This window comes from Chiloscyllium plagiosum, unplaced genomic scaffold (assembly GCF_037043375.1).
Source record: "Chiloscyllium plagiosum isolate Xiang-an unplaced genomic scaffold, Cpla_swu_hap1 HiC_scaffold_34, whole genome shotgun sequence".
In the NCBI taxonomy this organism is placed as follows: Eukaryota; Metazoa; Chordata; class Chondrichthyes; order Orectolobiformes; family Hemiscylliidae; genus Chiloscyllium; species Chiloscyllium plagiosum.
This window is the reverse complement of record NW_028270172.1, coordinates 29,819,682-29,846,271: the sequence shown is the minus strand read 5'-3', so window position 1 is coordinate 29,846,271 and position 26,590 is coordinate 29,819,682. Positions and strand designations below refer to the sequence as shown.

The window sequence follows — 26,590 nt, the reverse complement described above, 5'->3', positions numbered from 1 at the left end:
ATCATGCCTCAGGATAATAGACAGTCTTTATCAATTTGTATCTCAGCTCACCCTGAGGGCTGTGGAGGTGTCATCTTTTGAATGAGATATAAAATAAGGTTACTTCCCCTTCTGTCAGGTGGACATAAAAAGTCCTGCAACTTAGTTGTAAAGAAGAGCAATTTCCCCTCCATTCCAGATCAAAACTCATCCCTCAACTAGCATCTCCAAACTCCAGATCATTTGGTCATGCTATATTGATGTTTGTGAAACCTTCCTGTGCATTAATTGGCTGTCACATTTACTATCTTACAACATTGTGTGTGACCTCAGGACCATACCAAGATGCTTTACAAAATCAGAAGTCGTACGACACCAGATTGTAGTCCAACAGGTTTATTTGAAATCACAAGCTTTCAGAACACTGCCTTTTCAGGTAAAGTGACGAAGGAGCAGCATTCTGAAAACTTGTGATATTGTAACAGTGCTAGTTAAAATATGGCTGTACTGATTTGCATTGCAATACCAGAGGATATCTTTCCTGTACATATGCAGATACAATATCTTTGTCAGTGTCAGTGGCACATTTCAAAGGTGAAGTTGGCTGTAAAGTGTCTTTGATGTCAAGGTGCTGGTGTTGGACTGGGGTGGACAAAGTCAGAAGTCACATGGCACCAGGTTATGGTCTAACAGGTTGATTTGAAATCACAAGCTTTCAGAATGCTGCTCCTTCATCACTTTACCTGATGAAGAGGCAGCGCTCTGAAAGCTTGTGATTTCAAATAAACCTATTGGACTACAATCTGGTGTCTTATGACTTCTAATTTTGTAAAGCATCTTGGTATGGTCCTGAGGTCACACACGATGCTGCACAAATGCAAGTCTTTTTTTTCCAACATTAATTCTCAGAATCATTCTTCACATTCCTTTTAAATCCCATTTATGGGATGTCTTAATCTTATAACAGTTATCTCATCCAGTCACTAATTATATGAGAGGATCAAACTAAAGGAATTACTGACAAATGATTGGATAAAATAGAATTCAACAAGGAAATGTTTATTTTTAAAGTTAATCTCAGATTAGTGGATCAGCAATGTACAGTCCTTACTGTTCTCTTTTACCCTCTTACTTTTACTGACCTTACCATTTTCAACATGACGTCAGAGCAGGTGCCAACCTCTACTCGTGGCATCGGCCAATGGCATTCTTAACATTTGGATCTTCCTCTGAGTTTCCTATCCAACTAGTGTAGAGATATCTGCCAGTAGTTTGGCAGTGTGACACAGTGTCAAGGAGACTGAGAGGCAATGTATTGAGATGTGTAGGACAACTTATTGCATAGTGCCATTTTGCTCCATACAGTTTGCACCACACTACTGAATGCTAGGTTGTTTATGAGTGCCACTTTGTGGAAATGTTGTACTCAATGAAGTTCAACCATTTTGTGTGACATTTTTACCACAAATTATTCAGTAGGCAATCATAAATAAGAAAGGACACATTTTATTTAATTTGGTGCCTTTTTCACCCTCTAAATGTTCCAGGGCAATGATTTATTTTTAGAATCTCATTGCTGTTGTTCATAGTTAGACGCAACCATTTTCCCACCATAAAATTGAACGAAAAGCTATTAGGTAGAATCTGATGTTACTGGATGGACGAATGCTGAGTAGGAAATTAGCTTAGTAGTACCTTTGGGCATTTTACAATGTTAAAGATGATCTGTAAATGAAATCCATTGCATGTGATATTTTCTGCTACCATTTCTATCTGTATTACTGAGCACCAATTGCTTCTTGCACAGCTGTGTCCAGTGTTCCTTGGAGATGTATAATGCTTTGGAATATTGGATTGTGATCTATGCCAAACAAATCACTAGACACATCTCAGCTAAGCATTTTCTTTTCTTTGGCCAGAAGCAACAGAATGCATTATTTCCTTGGTGCCGCCAGGCAGCTAATGTAGAAGAAATCAATTCATCACCAAATACTTGATTCGAGTCTGGAGTTCCACTCTGAGACCAGTACCACTGAGTCAAACATTTTCTGGGCCCTCAAATCTGACCTGGGAAAACTGGCCCAGATGTTGGGAATATTTGTTCCAGGGTGGCACAGTTCACTTGGTATTGGCTGGTGGTTTCCAGGACTAGGGCAGTAGAGACTGAGTCTCAACTGGGTGGTAGGCCTGCATCCATGCTATGTGTTGCATTATTTTAAAAAAAGGCAATGTATCATGAACCATCCTTCAGCCCTGAGGTCATCCACACACCCACTCCATGTTCCAACTATACCAACTCATATTCTCCATGCCAAGTCATGTCTCTGTGTCAAGCCCCATTATGCTTTGTAGTCTTCATGCTAACTGTTTGCCCTCTACACAAGCTCTGTAGACATTCTTTAGGCCTTATGCCAACTTTATGTCAACTTCTCTTAGCCCATACACCCATCCACTACCTATTTCCTTTCTATCAATAATTGTTCAACCTGTTTCAACCATGAGCTGATCTCAATGCTAATGTGGAGATTAAATCAAATAAACTTGAATTGTCAACTTCATTATATTGAAAAAAGACATCACATTATAAATTCTGCTTATTTCAATTACAGCTGTTAATCAAACTGTGAAATGACAGGCATCCGACTGTGATAATGAATGGTTGTGAAAGCATTAATCCAGTAATGGTAACCTCAGGCATATATCAACAGACAGAGTGAAATAGCAAGTGATGATTTGTTTTAACTCCAGATGTTTTGTTTTTCCCCAAAGATTTAAATAGCAGTACCTTTAAATTCCTTGACAGCTTGGCAGCTCCTTTGGTTAGTTGCCTTTGACAGTTCCTATCGATTCTTTTGACAGTTGTTTTCACTGTTCCAATGACATTCAAAGTCCATGAGTTTATACATATTTTATGCACAGTCCAGCCTACTTTTATTAATTCCAAAGAGCATACCTGACCTCCTACAAAAGTGTTCAGGACCAGATTCAGACAGTGTACACTGGCTGGATCCAAGTGGATCTCCAAAGTTCAGACTGGTTCCTGCCAATTCTAATTGATGCACACTGAGATCAACATAATCACAATATTAGAGGCTGCTGCTGATTTTAATGGGCAGTTTTCTCCTCAAAATGCGCACGCACAGAATACGATCCACCTCCATGAGAATACTAGTTGCTATGCTCTAAAGCATTCTTCTCAATTATTGATTACATTAGCCATATTTGTGATGATTAAGAAGTTGTTTGTCTGAGTGAAAATCCAGGCCAGTAAAGTGCAATGGATAGCTAGTCCAGGCAGTTAGTGGAAGAATGCATTCTACATAACGAGGCTCCAATACAAGCTACAATACATGGGGACAAGTGAGCCACAAGCTGTAGTGTTGCATCATTGTAAACTTAATCAAGGAGAATTGATTCTTTCGCTGCTTTGAACAAAACTTCTTTCAGAATTTGTTAGAAAATCTTTCAGAGTGCCTAACCAGATGAATATTAGCCACTTTACTTCACTGCAGTGGTGTGTAGTGCAGCAATAGTTAAGGTTGCACTGGCGAATGTGTTTATAAGGGTCATTAGTGTTTTCTAGAAGAAACTTCAGCAAAAGATATCTCGGTTATGTTACAAATCTTATGCCTCCAGCCATTTCTGTGTCACCTTTTTTACGAGAGATTTGTATACCCTTGTTTACAATGTAAACTGATTATGTAAAATAACATTGCAATGGTACCCTACTTATCTTCCACCCACTCCCTGCTCCCCAGTAACTGGTACACCTAAAACTGACTGGCATTGCAAGTGATAATGCCAATTGGAATTAGTGTGGCATAGAAAGATTTTGTTATGAATGTGGGCATTATAATTAAAACTGAAAATGTGTAAATAAGAGTAGATTATAGGGGACAGATTTCTATATGTGCCCCTAACCCAATTACTTTACTGGGTTGCTCGCAGTTAAAGAGCTGCAGCCACTTAAATATAAGTGGTTGCATTGAGGACCAAATATTATAATAACCTTCAAATGCTATAAATTATCTCAAATATATTAGAGCTTTACTGAAGGTGTTTTTTGGGGGGATTCAAATTCTAGCTTGCAATACTTAGGGGCTGGCACAATCAACATGGATTCAGGAAACAGAGGGTGGGCTACCAATGGAATGGTGCAGTACTCAAACGCCCTGCTTGATAACTGATGACGTGAAGGTGCTGCTATATGACTTGGGTGTGAGGAGGGTTGCTCTGTTTGCCACTCCAGAGTTCAGCAAAGCAGCATGCCCTGCAGAAAGTGGCGGTCAGGCTCAACCCTGCGTGCAGCACCTGATACAACTGGGAACAGATGTGGGAGAAGATGGCACACCTTAAGGAAGCTGCCAAGGTAAGCCTACCCAATAGTTCCATTTACCTGGTTAATGGCCCTATTTGTATTCTGCAAACTGTCGCCAGATAACCTGATGCAAGTTTCCTGCTCACCCTTGTCAAGCCCTTACCATAACCTTGTAGTGCTTTCATTGCTGACTGCATGTCTGTGCGTGAACATTTACAGCTGCAACTTACAATTGAAAGCCTTGGCATGCTCACAATCCCAAAGAGTGAAAGCATTATAATTAACTGTAGTTGTATTGTATATATTTACTCAATGCCACTTGTTATAGGTGACAGATGCAGCACATCTTATCATCTATATGTTCTAACCACAAACTTGCTGGATTAACTGGTAGTTAACAGAAATAAATTGAAGGAAAATTCAAATTCCAATCCATTGGTTTCTATCCCAGACTGCTACTCTGGGATAGAAAAGCTAGAAACATCTCTCCACAAACCAATGGCTGAAACTGTCCAAATATACTTTATTCATATTCACACTCAAATAGGCTAACAAATGAACAACTGAGCAATCGGTTGAAAAAAATGTTTCTTGGAAATCATTGGCCAGAATTTAGCCACCAAGCTGAGTAGCTCACATTGGAAAATATCCTAGCTTAGCAGAGGCACCAGTTTAAAGTGGCACAGCGTGTCCGGGAGGCAGGAGCAGAGTGTAATCAGAGATGGCCATTGGAGTGTGTGAGAGCTAATGTGAACTGGTCCAAAGACCTGTCTCGTTACTCTGGGACTTCATCTCAGTTGGTTTAGAAGCTGTTAGGTCCTCCACCCATTCCCATTCTTCCAGTCGAACTCATGCCGACTGCTCACTCTCCATGCCTTATGTTTGCTCTATATCAACTCGTGTCCCTTCATGCCAACATTTACCTTAGTGTTACCTCCATAGCTGCTCAAACAATATTGATCATGAAGGATTTCAGAATCCATGTGGCATTTTTTTGGAAAAATTATAACAATCCAAGGGAGCTTCTCACTCATTCACACTCCATACTGAAAGCAAAAACAATTATGAGACCATTCAAAGATTTTAAGTTCCCTTGAGTGCTCAATTTGTTATAAAAACAATACACTTCTATTAAGTAGTCACATCAAAAACAGCTGATCCTTGAATAGCTTGTTTAAAATGGCATTGAAAATGTGAATGGGTTAAGGATGAGTGCAGCACTAATTTCAAATGATCTTGCAGAGTACAGGTTTCCCATGTGTGTGACGGAAGTACCCCTGCTCCAATATGTCTGTCAGAAAGGGGGACAGGCATCTGAGTTGGCCAAACCAGTGACAATCCAGCCTAGTTTTTAATATTATGTAATTTTCAGCCACTGTAAATCAGACAAGAAAGGATAGCAAACTCTCCCTCTAAATAACGTATGTTTACAAGTGCCTAGAGATACAGCTCAAGATGTTTAGGTGGTGTCAGAATTGATGAGTAAATAAAAATATCACAGAAAGAAATGATATAACCGCTGGAAGAAAAAGTGAGAGCATCAGACGAGAGTTAGCAACAGTATTTCAAGAGGAACAGTTACAGTTACTATCAAACATCAACAGATATGAGTCAGACTTTTCTGCCAATTTGTGCTAATGAGGACAGGAATGGCGACTGAATTAAAATAACAATAATTGATGCTGCTGGTCTTCCTGAGAGAATGTAAATGTCAGAGCCTTCCAGTGCATATCTGGGACCCAAGGTAGCACATGGCACAGGGAGCTGGAGTACTGGTACTGCAAGGGAGGGAAGGAATGTCATCTTCCAGAAGAGTAGCAGGAGGAGACTACCCAACAGGGGCACCTTTCTTTTCTGCATAACCTCCATCTGCTTCCAAATCAGCCTTCTCTCTTACCTCACTCCTCCCCAGTGAGTCAACCCCAGAACCTCACCTTTCCCAAGATCCATGACTGTCTGAAAGCCATATTATGCAGAGTGCAGCAGAGAGCCACTGAGACCAAAGTACTTACAGAGTCACACAGCATGGAAACAGACCCTTCGGTCCACCCAGTTCATGCCGAGTATAATCCCAAACTAAATTAGTCTCACTTGTCTGCTTGTGGTCCATATTCATCCAAACCTTTCCTATTCATATATCCATCCAAATGTCTTTGACTCATTGTAATTATACCTGCATCCATCATTTCCTCAGGAAGATCATTCCACACACAAACCACCCTCTATGTAAAACATGTGCCTCTTATGTCTTCTTTAAATCTCTCGCCTCTCACCTTTAAAATGTTCCCCCAATCTTGAAATTGCCCATCTTAGGGAAAAAGACAACTACCAACATCTCTATCTATACCTCTCAATATTGTAAGAGAACATTGCACCACCATACTGGGCAAGTCACTGGACCTATTGCCCTCTAAGTACAAAATGCCTTGTCAGTTGTGATCTTAATATCATCTCCAGTCAAGAAGGATTGAGTCATCAGCATGATGCACCAATGTGCACTGAGCTGAGATGCCACAGATGTCCAATAAAGAGACAGGTAATCATGACCAGCTTCCCATTGAGTTTCACACTCCTTCAATACTTGTTTTCAGTCATGATCAAGTCTCTTTGCCTCTGCCTGTAGATCTTCTGCTTTGTGTTCTGTCTCCCCCTATCCTTTGTAGCCCACATCTCTCTGGATCGTGATTCCCTCCTGACATTCTGCTCCTTTTTGTGCAGGCTATGCTTGCCTCAGTAGCCCCAATTCAATGGCCTCAATTTCAGAGTGGGCAATACTTTTTTCTATCTGCACCCCTCCTGATGCCCAAGTAGAATCCATTGTCCTCATGTCCGTGAAAGGGCAAGCAACGCCAAAGTTTGATAACCTACACAAGCGAAGTTCGTAATGCTGGATCCTCCCTGAGTTGCAATGACTGCTGCAACTTTAACTTCAAAGGTAAAAGCCTGTGAAATGGTGAAGCATGTTTCTTTACCTTTTCTGAATCCTTCCCAACTTCATAACTTTGTCCAACAACATAGTCCTCATCTCCCTTTAGCTGGTTTGATTCTCCACCTCCATCCTGCTCTCCCTCAGGAAATGGCCTTTGACTGGACCTATTCTGAGATCCTCACTCTTCCCACCGTCTGGAATATCAAAGAGGATGGAATCCGAGGCAGGACTTCTAGCCGTGTGATGTGTGGCCATTTACTTTTATTGGCCAACCCAATCGTGTTCCAGCCTGATAAGGGCCAGATAAATCTGGACCTTGTTGTACTTGGGGTTGTGCAATGAACTCAATGTCTGTAGCTACCAGACAATCTTCTTCCTCTTGTGTTTCCTCATCAATGTTCTGCACAAGCTCTGTCTCAAGTATTAAGATCTTTCTGATTTTCAGGGGACATGGACCTAGTAGAGGGGAGCATTATGGGAGATATTTAATCATTTGGGATGTATCTGCACAGACACAGTTGAGTAGGTAAATCAGTATAACTGCTTTGCTGCAGGATATTATTGATTCATACACCACTGGGCTGTAGGTGCAACCTCAGCTGGACAAGAAAGGGAGGGAGCTCTTTCAGGTTCACTAGATGTGTATCCTTATCAGTCACTGATGACCCCAGCAGTTGTCACCACTAATTTAAGTGAGATGAGGGGACCGAGTATAACACATCCAAGTTTGCTGACAATACAAAGTTTGGTAGAAACATCAGCGGTGAGATGGATGCAAAGAAGCTGCATAGGGATATAGCCAGATTGAGTGAATGGTTAAAAGAAAGCAAGCTAGAAATGTAAAAACAGATAGCAAGAGTTTCTATAGTTTCTCAATGTATAGAGCACCAACATTTACTTTGCTTACTGTTTCCTTTTTGGATACCAATAGAATCCTTTGCTATCTGTTTTCACATTTCTAGGGAATGGATAACTTGTTGTCAAACATAGATATTAAGGGATATGGGCCTAAGGCAGGTAATATAGAATTAAGCTACGGATCAGCCATGAGATCTTTGAATGGCAGAACAAGATTGAAAGGCTGAATCGCTTCCTCCAGTTCCTTTGTTCCTATGGCCTAGCCGTATTGTCACTGGACTCGTTATACAGAGACCCAGGTTATGTTATGGGCACTTGAGTTTGAATCCTGCTGTTGCAAATGATGGAATTTAAACTGAATAAAAATCTAGAAATAAGGGTTCAGTGATGCCCATGAAGCCATTACTGATTGTCAGAAAGACCTATCTGGTTCACTAATGTCCTTTACAGAACATATTACATCTGTACTCATTCTGGCCTACATATGACCCACAGCAATATAGTTGACTCCTGACAGTCATCTTGGCAATTAGGATTGAGCAATAAATGCTGGTCTAGTTCGCAAAACACACATCCTGTGAAAAAAGAAGAACATTAACCGAGAACTTGAAGTCACAATCCTAGAATAAGTGATCGGCCATTTATCGCTGAGACTTTCTTGACTGAAAGGATTGGGAATTTGCACTTCTCTGTTCCAGGAAGCTAGGGTTTCCAATCATTGAATATATTCAAATTAGCTTGCAAAAGTTTAGGTAGTGAGAGAATTAGAGAGTTGGGAACGGTAGGGCAAGTAGAAAATCAGCCATGTTATTGTTGAATGTCAGAGCAGGTTCAAGGGTTCGAATAACCTAGTCCAGCTCCTATGTCATAAGCATTTAGGTATCTGGATACTAATAGACAGTTAAGAATAGAACCAAGTGGGTGCAGTTTCACCTTGCATGACACCTTTGTAAATAGACTGGCTTTCTGTAAAGTGAAATTTATCTTTTTTTCTAAGTATGTAGACAGGAGACCTGTCAAAACCTGCCTCTGCATTTGATGACATAAACTGTAACACTAAAGCCCTCAACTCATGATTTCGGAAACAGTTCCAATTATAGCCTTTCTGTTATGCATTTGTCTCAGTTCTGTCCTTGTTGCCAACTCACAAAAGAAGGAAAATGTCAGTCCAACACATTCCCCCCTAGAAGTGGAAATCATATGTTACACATAACTTCTTTCTTCATTGTTGCTTGAGAAAAGAAATTATTTAAAATTCTTTACTTTTTATGGTGAAGTAGGCAGGAGACTTGCTTACTTGTCTCCATTCAACCTAAAGGACATTGTAAATTCACCAGTTTAGACCATAAAATGCAACCACACATTGCTACTAAAGCGTGTGGCACAAGATTAGTCTAATCACTCAGGTCCATCTTTATGTATTTGCAAGGAATATTTGGACAACTAAATATGTTATAGTAGATAAATGTCAAATACTTAATAGGCTGTGGCCAATTATCTTTGCCAAGAATTTATGTGATGCCAAATAATTGTTTAATAAAGGTTGCTGTGGATTTTATTTTATTCCATCATGTGCTTCTTAGTCAAAGCCTTTTTAGATATTAGGTATATATGTTAACATATTCATTTTGGATTAGCTTTGAACTGCCATAGAGAAGCACTTGAATATTTCAATATGTTTGCCTGAAAGAAAATGACCTAAAGATTACCAAGATGGATTTGTTATTCTTCTATTCAGTATCACTTCAAATATAAACTTCTGCTTTCTAAAAAAAACACATTTAGTTTTAAAGTCAAGCATTTATACTGTTCCTTGCATCACCTCAGGATATACTGAAGCACTCTACAGTTAATGAAACAGTTTATGCTGAAGTGTAGTCCATGTTGTAGAGAAACACAGCAGTCAATTTGTGTAGAGTAGGGCTCCAGAAACAGTAATACAATGATGGCAAGACAATCTATTTTATTGATGACATTTGAAGGATAAATATTGGTCAGGAAACTGGGTGGAAACCCCTGCTCCTTGTGGAATAATGCTATGGGATACTGTGCCCAGTTGAAAAGGAAAACAAGGTTTCATTGAATTTGAAAGACGCCACATTCCCAATCCCCTCATGCCTCACCCCCTCTATCACCGAAGAAATAGTGGGTGACCTTGTCCCAGATTGCAAAGGATGGGGTGCAAAAGGACACAAGCTTCCTATCATTGCCTTCCAAATTCATTTAGGCACATGTCCATTCTCTCTAAAATTGGGAAATCTTTGAAGTTAAACAATAACTTGGGACAGAAGTACCGTAGTTGAAACAATCTCTAAGACAGCATGAAACGTACTTTTCACACATTGAATAATCTGAACTGAATGTTGAACATACACTTTTGCTTATTTTTTCTGAGTGTAAAGAAGTTGTTCATTTAGTGCGATTTCATAGTCCCTGCTCACATCATTCCTCCTTTTGACTAAAGCACCAGAAGATATATTTTCTTCTCAGCTGGCCTGGCAGCATCAGTGGAGGGAAAGTAGAGTTAATACTTCCAGTCCAGCGACCCTTTGGAACAGTCACTAGACCTGAAACGGTAACTCTGCTTTCTCAGCACAGATGCTGCCAGACCTGTTAAGTTTTTACAGCAATTTTCTGTTTCTGCTTTTGATTTCCAGCATCTGCAGTCCTTTCGGTTTTAAATATATTTTCTTCTGTTCATTAACAGAGAAAATGTCAGTATGAGCTGGAAAGAAATTTAGCATGTGAAGATCCACACTTGCCCTCTTGGGATTGAGGACATCATAACCATGGCAGTGTTATCACTCACCGACATTTTAATGTCTGCTTCAAGTGATAATAAAAATGAGTAGTTCTCCCATGACACTGCGCAGACAATCAAAATCAAATGTAGTCTTCAGGTGAAACAGTGTAATTGGACCAGGATGTGAAGATACACACGAACTGCCAACGTAAACTTGTTATGTTGGAATTACACTTTCTTGCCCATAATAGCACTGATAGAGAAAAGGTATAGTTATAGCATGACATATTTTACAAGAGTAAGTGTCACAGATATGGCGATAAGAATTGATGATGACAAATGTATCTGCAATGTTTTTAATACATAATAGATAAATATTTGCATTTATAAGGCATCGTATCATAATATTGGAATATATGAAAAAGCTTCAAGATGTATTGAGTCTGTTATATGGCATGGTTTGTGGACTGCTTTAAGTATAGTACATGGTTGCATGATTTAATTCATGTGTATATGGTGATTAAAAGTCTTGATAGTATTACCTTCTCCAGTAGGGAAGTCTAGACACAGGTAATATGAAACTAAAATTAAAACTAGGTCATACAGATATGACCACAAGAATCACTTCTTCATGATAAAGTAATGAAAATCTGGAATTCTTTCCTGCAAAGAAGTGAGTTCAGTTGAAAATTTAAGAGCTGTTATGCAACCAACCTGGGGAGATGGAGTTCACATTTACATTCGGCATTATCTAAGTGAGTGACAGAACAAATTCAAGGATTGAAAGGCTAATTCTTTTTCCTACATTCCCAAGCACGACCACAGGTATCAGTAAGATGCAGAAGTGGTTGATCAGTGCTGCTGGTGGTGTTGGTCGAAGGAGGAATTTTACCAGGATACTATGCTGAACAGTATTCTCTTCCTGAATAATGCATTGTATCTTTAACATGCACTGGAACAGGAAGATGGGACAATGGCTCAAGCAATTTTATGACAGGTGGCACCTGCAACCATGTGACATTCTCTCTGTACCACAGCACTGAGCACAGGGCTAGAGAGTTTGAGAGGCTGGGGCTACTTACCCTGGAGTGTCAGAGGCTGAAGGGTGACCTTACAGAGATTTATAAAATCATGAGGAGCATGGAGATGGTGAATAGCCAAAGTCTTTTTCCCAGTGTAGGGGAGTCCAAAACTAGAGGTTTAAGGTGAGAGGGGAAAGATACAAAAGGGACCTGAGAGGCAACTTCTTCCCACAGAGGGTGGTGTGTGCATGGAATGAGCTGCCAGATGAAGTAGTGGAGGCTGGTACAGTTACAATATTTAAAAGGCATCTGGATGGGTAGCATGAATAGGAAGGGTTTAGAGAGATATGGGGATGGGATTGATTAATTCTAGGAGATGGGATTGATTAATTTAGGATATTTAGGATATTGGCTTGGACGAGTTGGACCGAAGGACCTGTTTCTATGTTGTACATCTGTATGAATTAGCCGAGCCTATCCTGACCTAGAACTTCAACCCACAGTTGACACAGAGGCAAAAATAATGCCATCTGAGCCAACTTGATTCTTGTGATTGAGTCATGCTTTGTTTTCACACCAGTGTACTTCCTGAAAAGTTGGTAAAAGCATGTGAAACAGTTGGAAAGACCTCCCTCTGTGCCATATCATTCTCAAACTTTTATTGTCAACATAGAACAAGAAGGATTATTTCTATGCAGTTTTGACCATGTCTTAACCAACACACTAAAAAGAAAAGGCAAGATTTCGCATTTAAATCGAACCTTTCACAAATCCAGATATCTCAAAACAATTTACAGCTAAAGAAGGAATTCATCAAAGAAGTACAAAAATGAAAGGAACATGGCAGCCAGTTGCACAAAGCAAGCCTTCACAAATAGCAATGAGATTGTTTCCCAGTTACTTTTTTTTGTAGGTCAAACGTCACACGGCGCCAGGTTATAGTCCAACGGGTCTATTTGAAATCACAGCTATCAGAGTGCTGCTGCTTCATCAGTTGAAGTGACTTCATGTGACAAGGGAGCAGCGCTCCAAAAGCTTGTGATTTCACATAAACCTGTTAGATTATCACCTGGTGTCATATGACTTTTGACCTTGTCCACCCCAGTGCATTTCCAGCACCTCCACATCATACTGTAAGGTGAGAGTTAAGTTATAAATGTTGGCCAAGACATTGGAGGAACTCCATTGCTACACTTCGAAATATCTGAAAGGACAATCAGGGCCTTGGTTGAAGATTTCTTGGTTGAAGAAATGCATCATACTGCACTGAGAGTGTTGGCGTAAATTTTGTGAAAAGGCTTTTGAGTGGAGTTTGAATGTACAACATTGTGAGTCTGAGACAGAAAGATTGCCACTCAACTGTGGGATTTACATGAGATTGTTTTTGGACTTACAGGGGGACAGGTTTCTACATTGAAAGCACATTAAAACAAGTTTTTATGTTGCATTTAACATTACTCTCTATATACTGGCAACCAAGTGGCTTTAACTGTGATAGTATTTAATATAGTAATGTGTAGGCAAACGCTTTTGGTGATGCCTCGTCATATATGGCATTTATCTTTTTTGGAGCTTGCTGTGTGGGAGCTGTTGCATTCCAAAAGGGACTGCGCCTCAAAAGGAATCATTACTTGTAAAATCCTTTGAAGTTTTTATAACTGAAAGATTTTCCCTCGACTAAAGTGTAAAACTCAGAGGCAAAGTCTGGCTTTCATCAATGCTGCCAAACATTAGAGATAAAACAGGTTTGCACAAGTACAAATACAAGCAAATAGTAGAGAGGAAAAAATACTAGAATGCAGCTCTTTTTTACAGAAGGAGAATACTGAATGGTGACCCAGTAAAGGTTTTCAATATTGTGAAAGAGTTCAATGTGACAGGCATGGAGAAGATGTTTTCACTATCAGGCGAGATCAGATCTAGGGGCCATAGTGTAAGATTGTCATTAATAAATCCAAAGGGAACTTCTTTATGCAGACAGTGTTTAGAACTGGAACTTGCTGCAGTTATATGTGATAGTTGAAGTGAATAGCATAGATGCATTTAAAGAGAAGCTGGAAAAGCATATGCAGGGGATAGGAATATAAAGAATACATTCATGGGATCAGATAAAGTGAGGAGAGCGGAAGCTCTTGGAGAGTATAAACACTGACATGGAACTGTTGGACTAAATGATCTGTTTGAGTCATGCAAGCATTTTGTAATTTAAAAATTACAAGGTTGGTTCATATTTGGGCAATTCTGTTTGTAACTGAGCAGCCTAATTTATCACAGACAAATATTATCATTTATGTTTATGTGCCACCTAAGGTCTTTGAGGATGTGGAAGATTTTCATCTTTGAATTCAGTGACAGCAGCACTGCTTGCTATTAAATCAGATATGGCATGAGGCAGTGTCAGGGCTTTACTCAGATGAGTCTGGCAAATCTGTTTATGAGCCACAGATTCAGCAGAGCAATGTCTGCATGTTTGTGTTCTGTTCTATTCTCCCAAATGGCTGAATGAACCCTCTGACCTGTCTTAATATTATCACCCAAAACACTATTAATGCATACAATTCCTAATTAGTGATTTACCCTGTGGCACCATGTGGAAACTGTCTAAATTTTTTAAAGCAAGAGTCTTGCTTACAAATTATTGATTTTTAAATCAATGCAAAATGATAATTCTAATAACTTGCATACTTATCCTTTACTCACTTTCTCTTTCACTCTAAACCTTATACATATTCCACCCTCTTTAACATAAATAATGAAAAAATAAATAAAGTGAATAAGAGCTCATGTAATGTAATATTGGCTCATTTCTAATGTGGTGTGAATGGTGTACAACAGTGCGAATGGTGTAGTAGAAGCATAGAAAATAGGAGCAAGCCTATCAAGTCAATCTACACCCACAATGATAATGGCTGATCCTTATCTCAATGCAATACTCCTGTCTCATACTGCTTAATGCCTTTAGCCTCTATAAATCCATTTTGTCCTTAAATATATTCAGTGACTTGGCTTCCAGAGCTTTCAGTGGTAGAGATTTTCACAGATTCACCCATCTAATTGAGGAAATTTCTCCTTGCCTCAGTCTGAAATGGTCTATTCTAATGGTATATCCTGTCACCCCTTGTTCTGGAACCTCTGGCCAGGGGAAACATTAACTCTGCATCAGGTTTGTCCAGCCTTGCCAGAATTTTATAGGTTTCAGTTGGATCCCTTCTCATTTTCTAAACTCCAGTGAATACAGGCCTAGTCAACACAATCTTTCCTCATTGGGTAAACTTGCTGTCCTAGAACTTGTTCTCGTGAATTCTTCACTATGCTCCTTGGATGGCAAGTATACCTTTTCTGTGGTAACGAGATCAGAACTTCACACAATACTCAAAGTGTTAGTGGTTTGCTCACTGTGCTGGTGGGTTTGTTCTCAGACATTTTGTCACCAGGCTAGGTAACATCATCAATGAGCTTCCGATGAGACATTGATGTTGTGTCCCATTTGCAATTTATGTGTCTTGGTTTGTTATAATTTGGAGATGCCTGTGTTGGACTGGGGTGTACAAAGTTAAAAATCACACAACACCAGGTTATAGTCCAACAGGTTTAATTGGAAGCACACTAGTGAAAGCTAGTGTGCTTCCAATTAAACCTGTTGGACTATAACCTGGTGTTGTGTGATTTTTAACTTTGGTTTGTTATAGTGGGTGATATCATTTGCAGTCATAGAATCATAGAGTACTACAGCACGAAGACAGGCCCTTTGGCCCAAACTGGTCCATGCTGACCAAAATGTCCATCCACGCTAACCCCATTTCCCTGCACTTGTCCTGTATTCTTCTAAACCTTTCCTATCCTTGTATTTGTCCAAATGCCTTTTAAATGTTGTTAACCTTAACAACTTCCGCTGGCAGCTCATTCCATATGCATGACATCTTCTGTGTAAAAATGTTGCCCCTCAGGTTCCCTTTTATTCTTTCCCTTTTAACCGTAAACTGATGCTTTCCAGACCTCAATTCCCCAACTCTGGTCAAAAGACTAAGTGCATTCACCCTATCCATGCCTCTCACGATCGTATACACCTCTGTAAGATCCCCCCATCAGTCTCCTATGTTCTAAAGAAAAAAACCTAACCTCTCCCTATAACTAAGACCGTTGACTCCTGGCAATGTCCTTGTAAATTTCTTCTGCACTCTTTCCAGTTTAATGACATCCTTCCTGTAGCAAAGTGACCAAAACTGAACACAATGCTCCAGGTGAGGCCTCACCAACATCCTGTACAACTGCAACATCACTTTCCAACTGTTAACCTCAATGCCCTGACTGGTGAAGGCCAGTGTGCCAGAAGCCTTCTTTGCTGCCCTGACTACCTGTGACTCCACTTTCATAGAACCGTGCACCGGACACAACAGGTCCCTCTGTTTCACTACACTCCTTAAAACCTTACCATTCACTATGAATGGTAGCCCACATGGTAGGCTGTTGGAGAAAATGCAGAGGCATGGGATTGAGAGTGATTTAGCAGTTTGGATTAGAAACTGGCTTTCTGAAAGAAGGCAGCAAGTGGTGGTTAATGGAAAATATTCAGCCTGGAGTCCGGTTCCTAATGGTGTGCCAAAGGATCTATTTTGGGACCACTGCTGTTGTCATTTTTATAAATGACTTAGACGCAGGCATAGGTGGATGGATTAGTAAATTTGCAGATGACACTAAAGTTGGTGGAGTAGTGGACAGTTTGGAAGAATGTTAGAGGTTGCAGGAGGACTTGGATAAACTGCAGAATTGGGCTAAGACGTGGCAAATGGAGTTCAATGCAGCTAAATGTGAGGTGATTCACTTTGGGAAGAATAACAGGAAGGCAGAGTACTGGGTCAATGGAAAGATTCTTGGTAATGTAGATGTGCAGAGTGATCTTGGAGTCCATGTACTTAGATCCCTGAAAGTTGCCACCCAGGCTGATAGTGCTGTTAAGAAGGCATATGATGTGTTAGGTTTCATCAGGTGAGGCCTCACCAACATCCTGTACAACTGCAAAATCACTTTCCAACTGTTAACCTCAATGCCCTGACTGGTGAAGGCCAGTGTGCCAGAAGCCTTCTTTGCTGCCCTGACTACCTGTGACTCCACTTTCATAGAACCGTGCACCGGACACAACAGGTCCTTCTGTAGTACTCTGTAGTACTCTATGATTGAGTTTTGGAGCCGCAATGTCATGCTGCAACTGTACAAAACACTAGTGCGGCCACACTTGGAATATTGTGTACAGTTTTGGTCGCCCCCATTACAGGAAGGATGTGGAAGCATTGGAAAAGATGCAGAGGAGATTTACCAGGATGTTGCCTGATCTGGAGGGAAGATCTTATGAGGAAAGAAGAAGGCTAAGAGGGGATTTGATAGAAACATACAGGATGATCAGAGGATTAGAGAGGGTGGACAGTGAGAGTCTTTTTCCTAGGATGATGATGTCAGCTTGTACAAGGGGGCATAACTACAAATTGAGGGGTGATAGATTTAAGACAGATATCAGAGGCAGTTTCTTAACTCAGAGAGTGGTAAGGGCATGAAATGTCCTATTTGCCAATATAGTTAACTCAGCTACATTAGGGAGATTTAAACAATCCTTGGATGAGCACATGGATGATTTTGGGATAGTGTAGGGGGACGAGCTGAGAATGGTTCACAGGTCAGCGCAACATCGAGGGCCAAAGGGCCTGTTCTGCACTGTATTGTTCTATGAAACTCCTACCTTGATTTAACTTTACAAAATGCAAGACCCCGCACTTATATGTATTAAAGTCCATTTGCCATTTCTCGACCCACTTCCCAGCTTATCAATGTCCTGCTGCAATTTCTAATAACCTTCCTCACAGTCCATGATACCACCTATTTTAGTGTCATCTGCAAACTTACTAATCATGCCTAGTACATTCTCATCCAATCATTGATATTGATAACACAACAGTAATGGGCCCAGCACCAACCCTTGAAGCACTCCACTGGTCACAGGCCTCCAGTCCTACAAGGATTCTTCCACTATTGCCCTCAGCTTCCTAGCGTCAAGCTAATTTTGCATCCAATTTGCCAGTTCCCCCTGGATTCCATGCGATCTAACCTTCCAGAGCAGCATACCATGTGGAACTTATCAAAGGCCTGACTGAAATCCATATAGACTACCTCTACCGCTCTGCCTTTGTCAACCTTCCTGGTCATTTCATCAAAGAACTCTAACAAATTTGTAAGGTGTGACCTCCCACACACAAAGCCATGCTGACTACTCCTAATCAAGAAACAGAATTGGAAATGATATCACTCACCGGAGGCTCACTCATCGTGTTACCTAACACGCGAACAAACCCACCAGCTCGGCGAGCAAATCGACAGCTCATTCCACAACCTGAGCTACAAACCTTCTCCAAAATCTCAAACTCCAAGTGTGTTCTCAATGAAGTATTGCTGGACTAAGACTTCATTGCCCCGTACTCAAAATCTCTTGCAATGAAAACCAGCATATCATTTGCCTTCCTATTGTTTGTTGGACCTGCATGCATGTTCTATTACATTGAGCAGTGTGCAAGGACAGCCGTGTCCCTTTGTCCATCAACATCAATGTTGGCTGGGTGTAACGTAGTCTGAATAGTACAAGGTAGTGTGAATGGTCCAATGCCATTTTCATGGTGTGATACAGTGCTAATGATGTATTGCACTGGGAGAAGTGTTGTGGGTGGCGTTCGAGCAGGACTGAAACAAGGAATATTTCACAAACCCCAAGGGCATAACTGGGCCCCATAGAGGTACCCATGGCCTTTGATCTGAAGAAAATGAGAGGAGCTAAAGGAGAAGTTGTTCAAAGTGAAGATTAGCTGAGCCAGGCAGATGAGGATAGTGGTGGATGGGGATAATTCATGCATTTTTTTCCAAATAGAAGGGGAAAGCCTTGAGGTTATCCTGATCGGGGATGGGCCTGTAAAGGGATGCACATCTCTGGTGAAGAGAAGGTGGCTGGAGCCTGCAGACTGGAAACTCTGAGAAGTAACAAAGAGGCTTGACCAATCTAATTCCACTTCCTGCCTTCAGCTCTCTGCTCTTTCCAATGAAATAACAGACAAGGGAGCAGTCTCTGCTGTTTTATCAGAGATTTGTTTCAAGAGCAGAATCTGTTTACAGGCTGCAAAACAGAAAATGATTCCATTTGGAGTGAACCTTGCTTTGTCCCTGTTTGCATGAAATTTCAATGTTTTCTGAGCTGCCAAACAGAAAACACTGCCTGACCCCACCTCACTGCAGTTCGAATTTTATTTATCCTTTGCATATTTGCTGTTCATCCCCATAGCAACCTCAGGACACGTGAGCACTTCTTGAAATCTAATGATTCCATTATCAGGAAACCAATTAACTCGTCTTTGCAATGCTCCCAAGCCCCTTTATCTTAAAGGAACATTGCACAAAAGAAAATACAACCATTTGCAACACATTGGTCATCACAAAACAAATAGGTTTTCTAATATTGGTAGCAAGGGTCTTTTGTGACTGTTCACCTTGAAATGTTCAGCTGCTTATTAGAAATCTCTGTAATGGGGTGTGAATAACTGAATGCATAGAGCATGTAACATGGGCTAAGTGAGGTACAAAATGTAAGCAGCTAAAGGTTGTAAGAAAAGCAGTAAAAAGTCATAACATTTTAAAAAGGATCAACGTGCAACAGATACAACAATTTAAGCAAGATTGTGAATGATCCCCCTAAAAAGTCATGCACACTTCCCAATGTATATCGGTGATGGTTTCCTTCTGACCCATCCAGGAATTCCTTTGAAGGAGGAGAAACAAGCATTTAAGAGGAGACCATTCAGCCTGTCATGCTCAGATGGTCCAAAACAAAACCATGTAGTCTAATTCCATCTTGCACCTCTTGGTTAGTAGCCATGTACGTTTTGCTCCTTCAGGTAGTTTTCTAAATGTTTTGTGGATTTATTCCACAAAAGGTGTTCAGGCAAGAGTTCTAGATTACCTGTACATAATAAATAATTACTCCCATTTCTCCTCAAACCCTTCTGCTAATTCCTTTAAAACTATCTCCCCTGGTTATTGTTCTGCAAATCTAACTTCGATCCTTCCTGTCATTCTGTCTCGCCTTCTCATAATTTTTACACAGTTCAATTTGATCTCCCCTCAGCACCATCTATTCCAAACAAAACAAACCCAGACTATTCAATCTTTCCTCATAGCTAAAACTCTCCATTATGAGAATGTCCTTATAAACTTCTTCTATACCCTTCTTCTTGTGATCGAATTCTACCTCATGTACTGCACCAGTACTGCATGCAGTTCTTTAATTAGGGTCCAACTAGTATCTTATGCAGTTTTAGTGTAAGGCCTCAATGCTCATAAAACCTAACCCAAAGCCTCAGCCAACTCAGACTACATATTTGCTTCATCTCCTCATTTACCTGTCACGCCTCCATAATGGAACTGCACACATATATTTAAAGGTCCCTGTGTTCCTCTCCAGTTTTATTATGAATTACCAAAGTTTTCTTCTTGTTCGCAACTGCAATATTTCTCACTTCTCTTGATTGAATTTCATTTGCAACCTTTCTAACACCTGGCCAGTCCATTAATATGTTCAAGAAGTCAACAGATTTCTTCCTCATTATTAATCACATGGCAAGATTTGGCCTATTTGCAAATGTCTCAATCATGCTTCCTGCATTTGAGTCGAAATAATTATGACATTCTACAATAACAAGGGACATAGTGCTGAATCTTTAGAACCACAATGAATAATGCCTTTTAGTCACAAAAACACTTGCTGGTCATAACCTTTTATTTTCCTGCCATTGAGCCAATTTTTAATTCTGCTATTTCACTTTGGATCGGATGAGTTCTTCATTTTCTGATCAGTCTGCAATATTAAATATTGTCAGTAGCAATGTTAAAATCCATGTAGACCACATCAAACATACTACCCTCAACAAGCCTCCTTGTTACCTCCGTGTTAAAATGTAATCAAGTTTGTCAGATGCGACCTCTCCTTCACTAAACTGTTCTGAGTGCCCTTGATTTTTCTATGCTTCTCCAAGTAACAGTCTAAATTTCAGAAACTTTCCAATAATTTACCTACTATAGAGGGTAGGATGACTGGCCAATCAACCTTTGCTTCCACTTATTGTACAATGTCAGTGGTCCTCCAGTCTTGTGGTACCATACCAGAGGTCAGAGAGGAATGGAAAATGAAGGGCATAGCATTTAACAAGTTAGGATCAATTTCATCTGGTTGGCAATTTCTTCAGTAATACTTCCTTCTCTCACCATGTTAATCCCATCCAATGAGTGAGGTTTCATCATAGAATCCCTACAGTGTGGAAGTCATTCGGCCCATCAAGTCCACAGCAGCTCTCCAAAGAGCATCCTACCAGCGCGCCCCCCCCCCACCCCAAAACCCTATCCCTGTAACCCTGCATTTCCCATGGATTATCCATCTAGCATGCATGTCCCTGCACACTATGGACAATTTAGCATGGCCAAGTCACCAAACCTGTACATCGTTGGACTGTGGGAGGAAATCAGAGCATCCAGAGGAAACCCATGCAGACATGAACAGAATGTGCAAACTGCACACAGACAGTCATCCACTGCTGGAATCGAACCGGGGTCCCTAGTGTTGTGGGGCAGCAGTATTAGCCACTGAGCCATTGTGCCGCCCATGCAGGTGAAAAAGATTTCACCCAAAGGTTGTACAGTTTCATGAGAATCCTGCATCACCTTTTTGGGAAGACCCTATGAAATTAAGTGCCACCTAAATTGCCAGTAGTAGGCATTCTCAGAACTAAGGACATCAGGGATGGAAATCCTATCCTCGAGAGGTGCCAGCTGATCAAAGGCTTGTGGCTATACATTGTATATAGTGCCACGAATGCAGCAATGGCTGCTGCTGGAAATGCATCCTGGGAGAGTCAAGGATTCCCAAGGTACCTAGCTGAGTGACAGCAGATCCAGGATCAGGAAGGGAAGGGGAGTGGTGGAAAGGTGCTGTGTGGTGGTGAGAGCATGGGAAGCAGCCAGGGCAGAGGAGTGACTCTGAGTGACCCCTGCTTCATAATGCCAGGCCCTTCACTGAACTGAGCACCTTTGAGTATGGGACCACCCTCTTCCTCTTGCCCAATCTCTACTTAACTGGCACCAATAAGAAAACACACCACATGGTGATCACCTTGCCTACAATTGGTTGAATACTAGTGGCATGTTGAGGTCCTTAAGCAGTCATTAATTATCCATTTTAATATCAGTTGGTAAGGCATAAGGTTATTCACAAGCCCAGACTAAATGGATGCAGAGGCAGTAAGGTAGTAGTGACTCCACCCAGCACCATTCTGCCTGATTAACTACCCTCCACCCCCATTTCCAAACTCACCTTGGAAGAGGGCAGTAAATTTCATCCAATAATTAAGATCCCTTCTCCGTAACCACAAAGCCCATGTTGTCACTCTCTTTAATGAATGCTCTTGCAAAATATTTTCTAAGAACCGTGCCACATATTGCATCACTACACACAGATTCACTTTTGATCTCCAGTTGGCTCTTTTATCTTGCTCTTGAAGTGTTAAAGACGGCCTTTGAAATTTCCTCGATTTTCTTTGCCAGTAATTTTTCATATCCTCTCTTAATTTTCTTAAAATCCCTTATAATTTTAGCCTTGCACATTCTCAATCCTACTAGGTTTATTCAGTATTATACAATTGCCATCTGACAAAAGTTTTCATTCAAGGTTTGCGTAAAGGTTTGTAGCTCGTGTGCCAGTTGTGGGTATGTTCACTGAGCTGGGAATTTGATTTGCAGATGTTTTGTCCCCTGTCTAGGTGATACCTTCAGTACTTTGGAGCTTCCTGTGAAGCGCTGCTGTACTGTGGCTTCCGGAATTTATTTGGTTTCCTTCCTGCTGTTTCCAGTTGCTGATTGCGGTTGTTTGTTGTCGTGGCTGGTATATTGGGTCCAGGTCAATGTGCTTGTTGATAGAGTCCATGGAGGAATGCCATACTTCTAGGAATTCTCTGGCTGTCCTCTGTTTATCTTGTCCTGTGATTGTTGTGTTGTCCCAGTCGAATTTGTGGTCCCTATCATCTGTGTGTATAGCTACTAGGGGCGGCTGGTTGTGGTGTTTACTAGCTCTTTGGTGTCTGTGGATGTGAAATGATATGACCAGCTGTCCCTATTAGCCACACACATACAGATGACAGGGACCACAAATTCGACTAGGACAACACAACAATCATAGGATAAGCTAAACAGAGGACAGCCAGAGAATTTCTAGAAGCATGGCACTCATCCATGGACTCTATCAAAAAGATCATTGATCTGGACTCAATATACCAGCCACTACAACGAGCAACTGAAAGCAAATAAATTCCAGAAGGCACAGTACAGCAGTGCTTCATAGGACGCTCCAAAGCACTGAAAATGTCACCTCGACATGGGACGAAACGTTTTGCAAATCAACTTCCCAGCTCGGCATACCCACAACCATGATAAGTTTTCATTTTTCTGTCTTATTCTGTTATGTACTATTGCCTATTTTTTGAAGCTGAAAATGTGTTGCTGGAAAAGCGCAGCAGGTCAGGCAGCATCCAAGGAACAGGAGAATCGACGTTTCGGGCATAAGTCCTTCTTCAGGACTTATGCCCGAAACGTCGATTCTCCTGTTCCTTGGATGCTGCCTGACCTGCTGCGCTTTTCCAGCAACATATTTTCAGCTCTGATCTCCAGCATCTGCAGTCCTCACTTTCTCCTCCTATTTTTTGAAATCAAGAAGAGGGTTTCTAAATTTTAGAGTCACATACTTTTCCTTTCTGGGATCAGATTTGTTCTGAACACTCTTTCTTGAATAACTGCCATGCCCTGATCCAACAAGTAGTTGTTTCAAATCTACACTGGCCAAATCACACCTCAACTTAGTAACATTGACCTTTCACCAACTGAAAATTTTTGATAAACAAAAAAAAGAACTGTGAATGTTGGAAATCAGAACGAAAAACAGGAACTGCTCGGAAGACTCAGCAGATCTGGCAGCATCTGTGGAGAGAAAGCAGAGTTTAATGTTTCGGGTCCATGTACCTTTCTTCAGAACTGAATTATGATGAAGACCACTAAAATGTTCTTCCACTCATCTCCCTTCCTCCTGCCCAGATTTACTCTTTGAAAGTGAGGCCTAATGAAGCTCCCGGTTAATGGGAAATGAAACAGACAGGCAGAAAGACTTGAATGTAGAGGAGGCAAAATATTAGCTTCCCAATGAAAGGATAAATGTTGGGAAGTAAGCTAGCAATGGATTCAAGGCAAATTATGGTCCCCACAGCAAATAGTGAGAATCTGTCATTATTGCCGTAGCACATCGGGAATACTCATTAAAACACATGGTCACTGGATTAAATTGTATCTTCTGTCAGTAGCAAATGAGAAACATGAGCCTTCAGATTCACAACTGATTCCAAGTAGCAGGTGGGGTAGACTTCCTGGTGAATTTGGAGTGAGTCAAAGTTGATTTTCATGTTTGGTGAACTTTGTTGAACCAGTGGAGGGAACATTGAGTATTGAGTGTCAGTTGTTATCCGTGCAGGAAAATCAGACCATTGGAGAGAAGGTAGTGACTGTCCAGTAAGATGGGAGCATGGCTATCTGAGGAAGAGACATTGAGTCATAGAATCCTACAGCTCGGAGACAGGCCCTTTGGCCCAAATTGGTCTATGCTGACCTAAATGTTCATCCACACATAGAGATGTGGAAACCTTGAAACAGGTCATGGGAGGGTGCAGGACAACCAACAGAACGTTAAATCTCTATCAAAGGTAATTTAAGAATGATAGATGGGCAATCAATGATAAACACAAGCATTAATGGTCAATTCAACAAAGTCCAGGCATGTACGTTTCTAGTGAAATCTTTGTTGCAACTTACAAATCACAAATTTCCAAACACTGATTACCTGTTCCCCATTTAGACACCCAGTCAAGTTCTTAACAAATTCCCCTTAGTTAACGCATAAACATCACCTGTTTCCTCATTCCATTGAAGCTCAGGCATCCCTGAGGTCACAATCAAGGATATTCAGTGTTGAGACTGGGAGAATTGAGGATAATCAAGGGTGCCTCAAAGGTAATAGGGAGAGGGTTAAGGATAATGGTTGGTAGGTTGAGAGTAATGGTGATTTGGGAGGGTGGCAGGTTCAGCATGAAGGGTGGCAGTTTGATAGTGACAGGGTAGTGGGCAAGCTCAGTAGTTCCAGATGGAGATAATGTGTGGAAGTTCCAAGGTGGCTGAAGGAGGGTGCATGGTGTTGACTTACAACTCCAGAGAGTTCCAAGTGTGGTAGGACGGGAGGGGATAGTATTGGTTTAGGTTCCAAGTTTCTTTTTAGAAAAGCAGAATAATGCTGCTGGCTAGTAGCAAGTGGATGTCTCTCTAGGTGCTGTTTAAGTATGGATCTGTGAACGCCATGACACGGATGACGACTTTCCAGCTGATCCCCATATACAATTGGTCCTCAACTGCTTGCCAGTTATTAATTGCTTGCAAGCCTGTGCTTGCCCATGTCCAGCCATCACACTTGGAGTTAGAGGGTGCCATTCTATTCAGGTCCTACTCACTTCTGTAACGTGATTCCATATGAAATACAGAACTTTCCTCTTGTTGAGCTTTCAACGCACTAAGAACATTCTCCTAAAGACTTCTACATCCCCTATAACTTTTCCACTGATCTTATCAGTGGGAGTCAGACTCTAAACTAATACGGAGAACTTTGAGGGTCATTGTCTCTGAATTATTGCCTGACCATGTTCATATTAGTATGGGGGAGACAGATCAGAAGAATTAATGCAAAAGCTAAAAGCTGGCATGGGGAAGTGGACTTCCTCTTCACTTGACCCTGCAAACAGTTTTGAGAATGGAAAGAGCTGTACCAATGGGATTGACTCCACCTGAAAGAGAATGGGACTTGTGTTCTGCTGGGAAGAGTAAATGGGGAAGGTGGTTGGGGGGGGGGGGGGAGGGGATCCAGAGGCAACATAAGCAGCTAAAAAGCAGACAAAACTGGGAAGGAAAGAACTGGAAATAGAAGAGGGAAGGATATTGATGGGAAAGGAAGAGTGTGGTCGAAGAGGAGTTTTAGAGAATGGTTAAGCATAAAGTAAGATGAAATCCTGTGTACAGCAATGCACACAGCACTGGTAATAAAACAGGAGAGCTGGAGGCAGTCCCTCGCAGGAACGAACGAGAAATTATGGAGAATGCTGAGACATTGGGCTGGATATTGCGTTAGACACATATTCCTGTACCACTAATGGAAAAACCCACCCACCTGGGAACCAGCTTCCCCACAGTGACAGTACACTAGGGGCCACTTTCATTGATTTAGGGTGGGACTTCTGTTCCCCTATAGAAGAAATTGCATCTTAGAGAGCTGCTGGTCAGTCTGATTGACAGATATCGTCCCAACAGTGACCATGTTGCTGGGACTGCATGAGAAGATGTGTTGAGGATCCTGGATTTTGGGTAAATCCAAGGGATTTGACTGGGTCTGGCAAACCCATGTGCAGGGACTTATGGGAGGAGTGGGGCAAATATAGGCTTAAAGGGGAAGGTGTGATCTGCTGATGGGCATATGATACTCCTCTCTTCCTCAACAAAAGTATTTCTTCTTCCTTCCTGACAGCAGCCCACAGAGGGAAAGCTGCTCGGATGCCCATCTTGCATTATCGTCACCTCTCACC

At 41.2% G+C, this 26,590-nt stretch overlaps 1 protein-coding gene across 11 annotated transcripts in view; it reads left to right on the top strand.

Annotated features, from left to right (window-relative positions):
* Positions 1-26,590, top strand: part of LOC122564410 (catenin delta-2-like) — a 1,213,649-nt gene that overhangs the window by 970,129 nt on the left and 216,930 nt on the right. For 10 of the 11 annotated variants that reach the window (XM_043719230.2, XM_043719228.2, XM_087978581.1 and 7 more), the window contains one exon: positions 4,229-4,348. The exons of the other annotated variant lie outside the window; for it this stretch is intronic. In XM_043719230.2, the coding sequence (XP_043575165.1) occupies positions 4,229-4,348 (120 nt within the window). The remainder of the gene's footprint in view (positions 1-4,228; positions 4,349-26,590) is intronic. 11 annotated transcript variants of the gene reach the window in all.